Genomic DNA, 14802 nt, shown 5'->3' on the forward strand with positions numbered 1-14802 from the left:
ATAAACAAATTTGTAAAATTGAAAATTAAAACCATTTGTGAAAGATTTCAAGAGGACCAAAAGTTACCATGGACTTATGAATGATTTAACCAGAAAAATGATTTACATGTACAATTAAGTATATACATCTTTGACTAAAAAATGATAATTTATCAACGTTAATCAGTGATCGGGAAGGACGTGCGCCTTGCGCCAATTGCACTTATCGACCAGAAATGGCGCATAGAGTGACAAATGTAAGCGCCCGTGTGGCGCATGATATTTTTCACTTCGTTTTGAAACGTTGAGATATCGTCAAATGGATTTCCGATCGTATTTCGTGCCGCCATGTGTGAGTACACAACTCCAATCATAGGAGCACCTATATATTTTTGGGACGTCTCGGGTGTTTTCCTATGGTAATAATAGCAACATGCGGTATGACTGATTACCCAAAAAACGTAATTAACCATCATTCATTTTTTTATAAACAACTTTAAATTTGTGAAAATTGGCTAGTACAGTCAAGAATTCTTCTCTAATTATAATCTTTTAAGTAAGCTTGCTATTATTTCGATTGAAAAATCCAAAAGCCTTTTTATGAATAGCATAGTATTTGTCTCCATAAAAGGGGCTTAACTGTCCTTGTCAATTTTTTTGGTCTTTGGCTCGTTTTGACATTAAACATGCCTTCAGCGAATTGTTGTCGTGTCTTATCAATTAACGTTGCTCTCTACTGTTATTCTTGTCATCGTGATGAAGTAATAATAATACAAGTGCAGGGGAAATGCCAGTAACGTCCTCTAATACGGAACGTCTGGAATAAGTATGGTATCGACGAAGACCCAAATTTAATGTAAAAAAAACATGAACATGAACAAGGGAACAGTACCAGTTTTAACATTGTAAATAAAGGTTATCGTAAATATTGCCCGGTTTGGAAGAAGTTATTGTATATTCATTGAAATTGAAATAACAAAATCACAGGAACAATTTCCATGATATTAATTAGAATCATACTTGTAAGTACAGTGAAATATACACTTTTTTATTATTTTTTTATTGTTAACGAATGGCCCGCTCATTTGACAACATGGCCCATTAATTCTAAAAATGGCCCATTGAATTTATTTTTGGGGGCCCTGGGCCCATAGAGAAAAAATCCTTCCAGATCACTGGTTAATATTTTAACATGTTTAAAGAGGTTGATCTTTTCGTTTAAAAGGTCAAACTGTTGTAATTTCTTTAATAGTTGACTTGCATTAAAATGGTTATTGTCTTATTTCAAGTTTTCTTATTAATTCATTCAAAAATAAGCAGTGCATGCAAAATGATATCTAACATTTCAGTGGAATTGTCAATTTCCATTGAAATATCACTGGTTTTCTTTGGTTGATTGTTACAATTTCCAATGGAATTACCACTGGTATCCCAGTAGAAAACAATAAATGTCCAGTGGGAAAACAATGGTATTCCAACGAAGTTTTCACTGGTATTCCAATGGAATTTCCACTGTATTCCACTCGAGTATTCACCGGAATCCCACTGGATATTCCACTGATATCCCAATGGAAAACAATGAATGTCCAATGAAAATCCCGACCAAATTTCCCAGTGGTAATACAGTGGTATTCCAATGGAACTCTGATGGAACTCCACTGGTATTTTCAGTGAAATCCCACTTTACATTTTCAGTAGGGAATTAGCATTTCTTCAGGTCCTAAATTTGGTAAAATAGCCAAATCCTCAAACACCTGTTTAATAAATATATACAGGCCCTACTTAAAAAAAATCAAATATATATTTATTACTTACATAATTTTATTTCCTTAATAATGCTTTATCACATGCATTGGGCAAAAGAGATATTTATCATGGCTAGAACTGTTTATTTGTTGGATTAAAATTCATAAAAAAACCTTGAATTTGGAAATTTTCCCGTAAAAAAAGTGAGAAAATAGATGGCGCTGTAAAACTCTGCTATCCGATAAAATTTAAGCAAAATATTTTGCTAGTGATATTGGCATGGCCTAAGTGTTGTGTGTACCAAATTTCAAGAGATTCCGCAAAATTCACTCCTGGACACTTTTGCATGGTTTTCTGTGAGACAAGCTCTTAAGACGAACACTGCTGATTTGATTGGTAATTTACTCTGGGAAAAACATCACTTAGTCGCATTGTTGATGGAAAAACTCATCAAAGATACCGCGATTGTATAGGATATGTTATGACACGGTCGTTGAAATAACCATTCATTTTGAAAATAAAAAACATTTATAGATCAACCAGATAATATCCCTCAGGTGTTCATAAGCGTTAGTTTGACATTGATACGTTTGATAAGTTTAAATTTGATTTTTCTTTTATTTCCAACCAGGTTTCAAATACTCTTTGTATAAGCACGAAACTGCAAAAAACTGCCGTTATAGAATCATGTTGAGATTATATAATCAATATTTAGAAATGACCGAAGACAAATTATTTTATAAAAAGAACAGCAAATATAGCATTTTCAATATGTAGCTGTTATTTGCAGCAGAAATCTACTACAGTTGAATTCAAATCTGCAAAAGATGTATACAAATTACAGTTTTTATGGGGTTTTTTTTCATTATTTTTTTATTATTATTCTGTAAGATGCTAAGTAAGTGAATGTGCTCCTCTGTTTTTTATTTCATCAATAAGTTGATGGTAGTTGGGGTGATTGGTCCATGTGGAAATCTTGTAATGTAACCTGTGGTGGTGGAATGCAATTAAGATTACGAAAGTGTGATAGGCCTGTTCCAGCATTTGGAGGTTTAAATTGCCCTACAACTAACTCGGAATTTCAACAATGCAATACAGCAAAATGTGAAAAAGGTATAAAACATTTGATAGCAAAACAAGTCTATGAATTTATTAGAACACATCTTGGTATTTAAATTTTAACGGGGAACTGGGTTTGCCTTGTATATATTTTATTCTCCCTTTTTATACACCAAGAAATAGGCTTTATTTTTCTATTTTTAGACTTAGATGTACACGATGTTAAGAATAGTTTGTTAATTTGAATTATCAGTCGTACGTTTGTTCGTTTATTTTTAAAGATTTCATGTAGATGAAGTTTTGTATCACTCGAAACATTACGTCTGTTAAATGGCATAATCCGTATTTAGCACAACTTATCAAAATGTTTGTTTTTGGTTGTGTTCATCAACCTTGTATTTGATTAAATCTTCCACATTGTTTAAGTTCGATTGCCAATGATTACCAGATGTCGAAAAGACGGGCATCTGGCGTAACAAAATATAAGCCTAGTAGCTTTGGTCATATATTTTTTTTCTCTCTGGGGGTTGCATTTTGATGTGGTTTCTGCAAATGACCTTGTTACATCATATTCGATTAATAGAAATGATAATTACATTTGCCAAATAATGAATGAAAGGAAAAATAGACTAAACTGACTAAATTGGTTGACAATTTTCGAAAAATCATGAAACTGAACTTAAACTGATATGATTTTGATTGGGAAAATTAAGACATTTCTGACCAAAATCAAGATATTTCTTATTGAAGCGCTTGTAATATGTGTAATGACGTCCTTAATCCGCATATATTTCATTTTCAAAAAAGTCTGTCATAGGGTAGATTGTTAGTATTCTAACGTTTGATCATTGTTTTTCTTTGTCACAAGTTAAAACTAAATTTAAATATCATGGCACGAGATTGATTTGATTTTCGCAATATCATAAAGATAATATCATGAAATGAATTATTGCCTTTTGTATCTTAATTTGCAGCTACTTGTTTTATTAAAGTAAAAACGTATTTTATTACCGAAATCCAAATTAAATTAGAGAAAACTCATTTAAAATCTAACACTGAACTATATCAACCTACAGATCGATTTAGATAGGAAAAAACTGTCAATTTTTGACTTGGTAAAGGCCTTTCCAGCAGACATTGTGGGTTCAACGTGGTTGATAAGCTAGTTCAATCTTACATTTGTATGATAGTTGTTTGTAGTTCCGTTCTTTGGCAAATTGGGTGAATAAACCAAATAGACTAATTGGTAATCGTAATCGTGACGATACATGGATTCCGACAGTAAAAACTGTGTATACACACTTATGAAAAATCTAACAAACATTATATTTCTGACAAAGACGCAAAAAGATATCTAAGTACGTCCCTTGTTTAGTATTTAAGACTTCGGGACTTTCATTGTTAGTTATACTTTACTTGTGCATCAGACAAATACATAATGGATTGAGAATGGAAATTGAATTATTTTTAGTTGAGACGTTTCTTTTGAACGGGAGATAATCAAATGTTAATAATTTGCCCATCGCTCATAGCAAAGGCATTATGTATTTGCGATATGCTTGATACGGAAATACAGTTAACTTATGTCAAAAGTCCGGAGGTTTTAATAAACACACAAAGGTTACAAAGAACACGAAGAACTGCATTCAAAACATATTCAAATATTAAACAAGTTATCATTTTTCAATTAATTTTTTATTATTGACTTACAGTGATTGATGGTTGTTGGTCAACATGGACAAACTGGACGGATTGCACAAGACTTTGTAATGGTGGGCTAAAGGAAAGATCACGTTATTGTGACGATCCGCCTCCATTTAATGGTGGACTGTATTGCAATGGCACTCCAGTTGAAGCAAATCTGTGCAACAACTTCTCTTGTTCAGGTAAATTCAAATACAATGCTTAATTAAAACGTAATGTGGTTAAAATATAAAAAAGTGTTAACAGTTATGTATGATTTTCCTGAAAACAAAATATGTTTTCCAATTACCTTCACTAGGCACGCTGGAGGCAAACGTTTACTTTTATACTCTAACGTAAATTATGCGTTTATTTGGTATTTGTTTCTGATCGTTAAGCTGTGGTCACACCTTACCGGATAGCTTGAACGGACGCCGAACGGATGACAAAAAAGTTTTCCACTGACAAATTTTTTATCCGCTGGGAGTCCGTTTGTGTACTGACCAAATAAAACGGACGCGTAACGAATGCCTAACGGACACACACAGGATATGCAACGTACGAGAAACGGAAACGTACAGGACAGAACGGATGTCGAACGTACATCCAACGGACGAGTACTGCATAAAACGGACACCTAACGGAAGCGTACCGGATAAAACGGATGAACAAGATAAGCGGAAAATTAAAGGCGGCATAATGATACACGTAATTCACATCTCCTTTGTCTTCTCCTTCTTCTCCTTTCGACAGCTAGTAGTTTTATATTTGCAACATTTAAGTTCAGTCTGGCCTGAATAAAAGCTGCTTGATAGTGAAGACGTGCTCTTACTCCAAGATCCATCATGAATAATAAACATTCATGACACTCAAGAAATCTGACATACCAATAATTGGCATTTCTGACGCGAAATTTTCAATTGGCATTTATTCGTTTTATATTCGAAACGTTTCCGTTTTATCCGTAATCCTTCCGTTCATGTCCGTTTCTCAACCGTTCATGTCCGTTTCACATCCGTTATACGTCCGGTAGAAGTCCATTGGTGAATTAGTCTACCGGACCTCCAACGGATGTATAACGGACAAGTAACGGATACAAAACGTTCAACGGACACTTCATCCGTTGGACGTCCGTTCAAACTTTGGAACATGCTCAAAATTTTCCTCCGGACAGAACGGACATCGACGGATAAAACGGACGCTGAACGGACATGAAACGGATATGGACGGACGTCTAACGGATAAGAACGGACATGAATGGATTGAAAAAAAAAGTTATCCGTTCGGCGTCCGTTCACGCTATCCGGTAAGGTTTGACCGGGGCTTTATCTCGATATGTATGTTCAATCAATGTTATATGCACGATTCATTATTTCACCAAATAACTTTACTTCCGTGGTTTACCATGTTTAACATGTCTGCATAGGCTAATGTATGTAGGTTGTTCACAGTTTGTTCCATATAATGCATTATCTCTTTATACAATTGAAACGTATATGTGATAATATGATATCATAGCGACATAATTTTTAAATAAAACTGCTGGAGATTAGTACTCTATCATAACAAACATAAATAGTTTGTGTGATGTGACCGTGTATATGTACTAAAAATCTTTGTTTGTCACAATTCTAAAGCTCAAAGTATAATCCTTTAGCATGTTATTGGTTTATATTAGGTATAGAAACGAAAATGATATTAGCTTTAATAGTCGGTGGAGAAGCTGTGGGATGCATTGTTCTTACTGTTGCTTTGGTTTTGATCTGTAAACATGTGTTTGCAAGCACGAAAATACAGAAAAAAGGTACACTTATATTTATCGGCTTATTTGAAAAATAATACATTCATTAGGTTCATTTTCATTTTTCGTACCTCCTTACAAGGCAGTATGTAATAATATATCATTACTAATACATGTAGGGACACACATAGCTTTTTGTTCATAAAATAAAGGGATGTGGTATGATTATCCATGATACAACCATTCAACAAAGTTCAACTGAAGTGGATTTGTGTAATTATAGGTCAGGGTACTGCCGAAAATAGTAAGCAAAACCTTTATCGTGTAGTCAGCTTAAAATGCCCCGGTATGAAAAAATGTGACACAATTCAAACAAAAAAGTAAAACGACCTGATTAATGACAAAACAATTAACGTAAAATAAATATGACAGACGGCAACCAGCAACAACCACTGCAGGCTTTTTACTTTGGAAGGCACATATAGTATATGGCGGGTTAAACATGGTTGTGAGTCCCCAACTCTTCCCTACTCTGGAACAGTGTTGTAACAACACCATATAAGAACGCACTACTACACTCAGTTGTAATAGGATGAACTCAGCAGATCGACACGAAGCATGCTAAAACATCTAATATATAGACAAGAGCCATAATACCGAAGGATAGTTCAAGGCGAATAACAACTAAAAAATACGTCGTTTTCTCGCAGACTTAAGTATGAATCAGTGCAACTCCGAGGAGCGTAATTTTGTTAACAATTTGAAAATCGCATTACATTTTGCAATACCAAAATATGAGTATATAATGACGATATGAAGTTTATCCGGTTTTAATTACAAATTTGACAGGTGTATGGAACTATTAAGATGTTTTATCCCGCTAAATATCAATCTATAACATAAAGATAAAACTAGTGTTGTCATAATAGTCTTTATTCAAGCTGATAACATAGTCGCTGTTCTCTAATAAGTCATTTAGTTTTTCTTTACTTTAAAAAAGTGTGGTTGACACTACGTCATGTATCGAATGTCAATATTACAGAAATGAAGTGACTCTTGCCAAGACCAAGTGAACAACTGGAATAGCATAGTTGTTTCCAAATTGAAAACGGGTTCTTTACCTTCTGATTGCCTTAAAATAACATAAATTTCACGTGAGCTTTAATATGAAAATAAGGAGATGTGGTATGATTGCCAATGAGACAACTATTCACAAAAGTTCAAATAAAGTGGAGTTAAGCTATCATAGGCAACGGTACGGTCTTCAACAATGAAAAAAAACTCATACCGTATAGTCGGCTATAAAAGGCACCGACATGAAAAATATGAAACAATTCAATTGAGAAAACTAACGGCCTTATTTATCATATGTTTATAACAAAACAATTTACGAAAAACAAATACGACAGACATGAACCAACGACATCCACTGAACTACAGGCTCCTGACTTGGGACAGGCACATAAAGAATGTGGCGGGGTTAAGTCTTTTCATAAACCTGCTTATTTTGCTTATCATCATGATTATGGTTCAAAATGTACTTTGGCATGTTTTATGCGGAGATAATATGATACTATATACAGAATTATTCCGACTTAAATACGTAAACAAAAACGATTAACATATGAGTACAAACAGATGATGACTATGGAATTTGAATGTTATTGATTTTTAAACCAACATCTTATACGATTTTTATGTGAATTTTGTAGAAGTTGCAGATACGCGCTTTAAAGAAGAAAAGTAAGTTACTTTTACTTTACAAATAATAATGATTTATTTTCTTTTTCCTACGCGTATCTGTAAAGTTTCAAGCTGAATTGCGATACATTCACTATAATATTACATTAATACTGTAGTGTCAGCAAATTATTCAGGAATGTCCTACAGTGTTATAGGTAGATTAAAGTTATTACAGTGATGATCTACTATATTTTATAATGAATAGTTTTCGAATATTTAACACATTGATAAATCTTGTAAATGTCCTGAGTGCAATACATTAGTTGATTTCTTTGGAACGAAAGTCGACCACCTCCAAATGTAATTTGTAGCCAAGCTAACTTTTTTGGAATAGTGGTCACGATTTACAATTGCGGTCTTCCCATTTTGTATAGTAAACACACTTGCAGTTGGCTGTGTTTGTTTTAAAGGCATTTTTCAGACTTTATTAATGACAGATAACAAATCATTTATGTGTGATTGTAAACAAACTGAACAGGTAAACACTTGTTTCAGTATAGATGATTGATTTAATAGCTTCAAATAGTTATAATTATGTTTTGTTTTTGTCGTCACTAATTTCAATTCTCATAATAATACTGAAACATCTGTATTCGCATACTTTCCGATGCATTTATCAAATCTTTAATATTGTTTTTTGTTTAAGGGAAGAGTTGTACATATACCAAGAATCAGACCAGCCGACAAAAGCCAACACGGGCTTTAAAGAAGAAACGTAAGTTGCATTTACATTCGCTCTTGATTAATCAAAATGTAGTGTCAGCAAGTTATTCGGTACTCTTATATACATATTATGTTTCTTTGCTATTATGATTTAGTAATAAGTTTAAGAATAATTAACACATTAATAAAGGTTCTGAATTAAATATGGCAGTTGATGGCTAGGAAACTGAAATCGACCCCCTTCCCCTCCCCGAAACCAAATGTAATACGTATCTAAGATAATGCAAACATATTTTTGGTTCGAGTTTTCATTATAAATAAGTTCTGATTTATAACTTTACTTATGTCAAACAACATGTCTGTACTTGTAAACAGACTGAACGCTAACACGTTTAATTGAGTGTTTATGATTTGATTTAATGAATGACTTCGAATAATTACAATGTTTGTTTCCATTCGGATGATAATACTAAAACATCTGTAGCTATCATAATTTCTGTTACACTCTTTGATAATATTTGTGTTCTTTTTAAGGGAAGGGTTGTACATATATCAAGAATCAGACCAGCCAACACAAGCCTTCAATAATTCAGCCTACATCAAAGACTACGATTCTAAGAATGTTGCTAAACCTGGGGTGGAATTGGATTCATGTGACATTTATGATAATTGTGAAGAAAACTGTTATGAAAATTATTAAGACTGAAAAAAAATTTAACTAAAAACGATTCTGTTTAATTTACAAATAAAAATATAAAGTTTGAAATTGGTTAGTGGACACCTTTTCGTGTATCTATAGTTTTTAGCGTTTTGAGTTTCATGTTACATATTTGTTCGTCTTTTTATCAATCAGGGTGCAGCAGAAGCCCACATCCGGGTGCGGGATTTTCTCGCTGCTTTCACGATACATTTGTGGCCTTAGGCTGTTTTCTGCTGTTTTGTTGGGTTGTTGTCTCTTTAAAACATTTCCCGTTTTTATTCTCAATTCATTTTAGATATTTGCGTTATAAAACGAGACTTGCAGTAAAGTAATAACTTCATAGAGTCCGGATTTTTCATATTAGTTGTACTTTACTCGCCAATATAGTGTATTTCAATTGCTTCACGGGTTTGTTTTATAAAATGAGCGATAATCCAAATTGAACTATTTTCAATTGTCCTATGAAATTTTGTACAAATATAAAAGTAATCAAAATGATGTAGATAATTTCCGTGAAATAACCATTCGTATTAGCTTTACTTGTATTTCAAATAGCAAATGCCATGAATATTTGAAACATTCTGGTTTATTATGTGAAGACTAAGCAGGGTTTAGAAAATATTTACAGTAAGACAGATTATATATTCAATGTTAAATTGATTTATATCTGCATGGAGGAATCCCTTGTATCTGCGTGGCCAGTATATTGCGCATTACTGATTCTGTCATATCCGCAATGTAACACAAACATAATAGTTCTTGTAATTGTTTAAATCGTCCATAGGGACAAAAAAAAGATAAAAGTTCAAGCAAAAATTTATAATTGTAATCCAATGATAATCCATATTTAGCCATTTTCCATAAACGAAAATTGCATCATCAGATTAAATTGAATTTATTTTACATGTTTTAGGTCAATTTTTTATCAAAATGAACAAGTTTTGCTCTGAATCCTTGGCAGTCTGTTTGGTTCAAACTGAACTATATATCGTAGCATTAAATCTTTTCTGTATTAAAAAATAGCTTTTTTTAGAAAGCATGCGCGAAATCACCGGACATTTGAAAAACTGTTTAATTTCGGACACTCATTACATAAAATCTTAACTGTGAAACCATATAAAAAGAAGATTTTGTGAAAATAAAGTATGTCATGAATTTGTTCACATAATATTATCCGATTATTGGTTTCATTAGATTTCCAAAGTGAAACTAAAAGTTTTAGGTGAGCGGATACACTGGACTGCACCGTATATTAATCTTTTGTTATTTGTCGTTAAGCTTCTTTCACTTCCAGAAGAATTTTTTTATGACAAAAAGATATTAAGCTGTACTGATGATCGTAAACATGGTAAACTGTTAAAAATAATAAAATTTATGTATAATAATGCAAAAATTTATATGATATGTATCATGAGCTTGTAATGGTCTTGTTGATAGGAATACTGATATTTGTTAACTAGACATTTATGAAGTAACTGTATATATATATATATATATTTGTGCTTGAAATTATATGTTATTTTAGCTAAGCCAGCACAAGATCTACAGGCTTAACTGCATGCCTTGCATTTATATTGTGAAACTTGGAAATTGCAATTTTATGTAAAAAAAAAACAAAAGTCTATGTATTTACTTGATCAAGATTAGACACGAACAGTGTCAATTTTAAGCATGATGTCAAAAATCTAGACATTGTAATGAATTTCTAATACCTTGGCAGATTTATTTCAAAACATTATGTTTTTTCACCCTGAGTAATATATTGTCTTAGTAGTATTTGGCACAACTTATGAAAACTTTTGTTTTTTTAGCTTCGCATTATGCTTTTGCTTTCCAACTGTTTTGTTTCGAGCGCCATTGCAGAGTCTTTATTAACGACGAGAACGCGTCTGGTGTTACAAATCATAAGCTCTTATATTCGATGAATGTTTTCAAGTAAAGTTTCTGTTAATGATGCTAAATCACATATTATTAAGCAAGTCAGAAAAGCCTTGTAAAATGTTTTTAGAAAAATAAATTGAAAGCGACATAACGGTTGAAACTATCTTATTATATAATTTAGAAGTGTTGGGTTATGAAATTTGTAACATTTTTCAGTCATTCTATTTGACTTTTTAGAAACAATTTAAAAGTTAAAAACATAATTCTACATTATGATTTACTAGGATTTAGGTAGAACTCCATTGATTATTCCTGTACATACTAGAACAGTTGGCTTTTGGCAACGAATAATGTGCAGTTAAAAAGAGGAAACTACAAACACTCTGAATTAAATTTGTATGAATTAAGCTGGAAGATTTGTGGAATTCCAAATGTTTTTTTAGAATATAAACAACACTTAACAAAATTGATAGAATGAGAAGGTATTGTAAATTTCTAAAAAAAATGAACTTTGGGTACTTTTCACTATGAATTCAAATTTACTTATCTCAAAAGGATAAGGCAAATGTTCTCCCTTTAAATATTTATATAAATCAAAAAGTTATTTGTTTAATGAAAAATTAGTGTGTGCCTGTGTAAGCAATACTCTTATTTAGCTAGCTTACGTGTGTAAAGTTGTTTTTGGAAACCTTTACCAAACACTTAAAACATTCACGAAATTAATGAAGTGTTATTTCCTAGCACTAGTCGACACCACTGCTGCTGGACTGTAAGAATAAGCGGGTATGATTAACTTAGTAATTGGTGGTACGGTACTGACATGATTCAATCAAAGTTCTTAGCGACATTTTTGTTTTGGTAGGGTTTTTATGTGGTTTGTATCGATCTGACGGGTTAAGCCCTTTTCAACTGATTGTTATATTGTGTCCTTAAATCGTACTGTTAAACAGCTGTCTAAGGCTAGAGGAAGGTTTCGCGCCAGCAAACATGTTTAACCCCGCCACATTCTGTATGTACCTGTCCCAAGCCAGGAGCCTGTAAGTCAGTGGTTGTCATGTGATGCTGCATATCATATTTGTTTTTTGCTTATTGTTTTGTACATAAATCGTTTGTTTTCTCGTTTGAATTGTTTTACATTTCGTTTCATTTAGGACCCTTTTATAGCTTACTATACAGTATGGGTTTTGCTCGTTGTTGAAGCCGAACGGAGACCTGTAGTTGTAAATATTTATGTCTTTTGATCTCTGGTTCAGAGTTTTCTTATTGGTAATCATACAACATATTATTATTTTCATACTGTCTAAAATCTCCATAAAAGCACTTCGACCACACAGAATCAATAATGTGTTATTTTCCAAATACCATGAACATACCATTGATACTGCTGTGTACGATTTGTATATTTCACACTAGCTAACCAATTTTGAAGAAAATTAGCCATTCGATTCTAACAGCAATAAAAAGACAAGCAATACGTTTTTAAGTTTTGTTCCGTCTTTCCGTTAATTTTCAAAACCTATTACTGCGGCTACGCTAGATCTGTTTAGTTTATGTTCATAATATTCGGTAACTGCATTTCCCTGTACAATACAACATCAAACATAATTGTCTGATAAGGTACTGAACAGTACTGGATTTACTGCAAACACAATATATATACAGTAATGATTTAATAACACGAATTACCGTCTTTAATATCTGTCTATTTCAATAATGTTAAGTTCAACATGACTGTTTCAGACTACAATTTCTTTACAAGTGGCACTCAATGAATGTTATATTAAAGCACTGTGTATCATAATTTATGTGACATTCCATCAATGTAAATATTTTTATTGTTCATATTTATTTGTTGATAAATAGTGTATGTACATATCTCATTTCTGAAAGCTTAAATAAAGTAAAGAAATCTCAAAAATCTCAAATCTCTAGAAATGCAGGTCTGGGGATTCATTATTATCAATTTTAGTAGTTTTTCTGGATAAAGGTGTACCAAGAATTGACTTATTCAACAATATACATATTTACAGAATTCCTATAGATTATTATGCAAAGTTTGGTAAAACAAAGAAATCAAATATCCACGGAAATACATTTCCAAGAATGTTGGTATCTAACAAAATGCCAAAAAGAAACAACAGGCCTGTTAAAAACTCAGTTTAAAAAAAAATGAATTTGTCCTATCTTATTAAGGTGGTACCTAACACCTTGACTAAAATACATTTGGCTCGTTGAATTTTCATAAAAATTTTACAAAATACTTACTTTGACCCTTTGACAAAAATATAAAAATTTCAAAAATTTTGAACCACACATTTTCTCGGAAATATTTGATTGGATATATAGCAGTTTGACAAACACTGATTTTGATCATTGAAAAGCTTAATATTCCCTTTATAATACAACGTGATTAAAACGTTTAGCTGATTTTTACAGAGTTATCTCCCTGTAGTGTTATGTACCACCTTAATTGTTTCGGGGTGACTATTGAGTACAAAATGTTTTTTTTCCAACAAATAGTGCGTCTGGCTCACTTAACTATAAAAAAAATGTTAATTGTAGTCATTGAACATATTAAAAGGACAGTACGATTACTTGTGGAACAGTTACTGTAAATACTATATTTCTCTAGTCATTCTTAAAAACATATATGACACACTTATACCATATAGATGTATGCAATACTAATGTGTACAGCAATTTAACTTGATAACTAGTCATTTTCACTGGTCAAAGTTAACTTGCAACTGATTTAAGGACTGCCTAATCGGTCATAGGACCAAAATTAAAATAACTTAAAAAATAGATTTAGTCCCCGAACTGTTTTAATGAATGTAGAAAGAGTAAACTTTAGACAAGTCCGCTACCGAAGTTATCTTCGAAACCAATCCTGCCATTCATTAACGTTGCCCTTGGCATCTCCGATCGAACCAAACTTTTTCTATAGTTAATTTTTTCTGGTCTGCTCAGATCAACACTAAGTTAATTTGTGACTTCAACTCCTTCATATCGATTGATAAAGTCTTTTAAAATGTCTTCGTGTCTTGATATAAAAAAAAATACAATTGTAATAAATACAGTACACATTAAACTTTGACTATAATAAAAATAGCTCTCTCATTTGCATTTAAAAAAAAACACGGTTAAAAACAATCAGCTTATGGTCATTGTATAATGCAATAATTAGTGAATAAACAAATAAACAAACTTTAAACGCCACTATAAATTAGAAGTTTTGAAACACATATCTAAAGATGGTTTGCATAACACATTTGTTTACCAGCATAAAACGACACATTTCAAATATGTATTTTTTATAATCAAAATCAGATGTCAGAATCACAAATCAAAGTGCCAAAATTTCGTCTTGTTACTCAACATATTGAACCGACACTTACATCAGTAGTTTTTTTTTTATCTCCGGATGGTTTGTATAACACATTTGTGTCCTCATCAACTAATATTGACTATATTTGTACTTTATTATGAAAATTATGTGATAGATAATGCATGTTTTAAGGTGTTTCTTGTCGTATAACGAACCGAGGGGTGTCAGAATTCATCAAATGAAAGACCGACCTTATGGAGATCTTTCTTTGGGCAAGCC

The 14802-nt window shown here is 32.2% G+C and overlaps 1 protein-coding gene across 2 annotated transcripts in view; it reads left to right on the top strand.

Moving 5' to 3' along the window:
- The window catches only part of LOC127723198 (scavenger receptor cysteine-rich type 1 protein M130-like), a 53365-nt gene extending 41050 nt beyond the window's left edge, over positions 1 to 12315 (top strand). For both annotated transcript variants that reach the window (XM_052229723.1, XM_052229724.1), the window contains 6 exons: positions 2665 to 2838; positions 4497 to 4670; positions 6146 to 6271; positions 7921 to 7951; positions 8598 to 8666; positions 9149 to 12315. In XM_052229723.1, the coding sequence (XP_052085683.1) occupies positions 2665 to 2838; positions 4497 to 4670; positions 6146 to 6271; positions 7921 to 7951; positions 8598 to 8666; positions 9149 to 9314 (740 nt within the window). In that variant the 3' untranslated portion in view covers positions 9315 to 12315. The remainder of the gene's footprint in view (positions 1 to 2664; positions 2839 to 4496; positions 4671 to 6145; positions 6272 to 7920; positions 7952 to 8597; positions 8667 to 9148) is intronic.
- The last annotated feature ends 2487 nt before the right edge of the window (positions 12316 to 14802 follow it).

This window comes from Mytilus californianus, unplaced genomic scaffold (genome assembly GCF_021869535.1).
Source record: "Mytilus californianus isolate M0D057914Y unplaced genomic scaffold, xbMytCali1.0.p SCAF_13, whole genome shotgun sequence".
NCBI classification, from domain to species: Eukaryota; Metazoa; Mollusca; class Bivalvia; order Mytilida; family Mytilidae; genus Mytilus; species Mytilus californianus.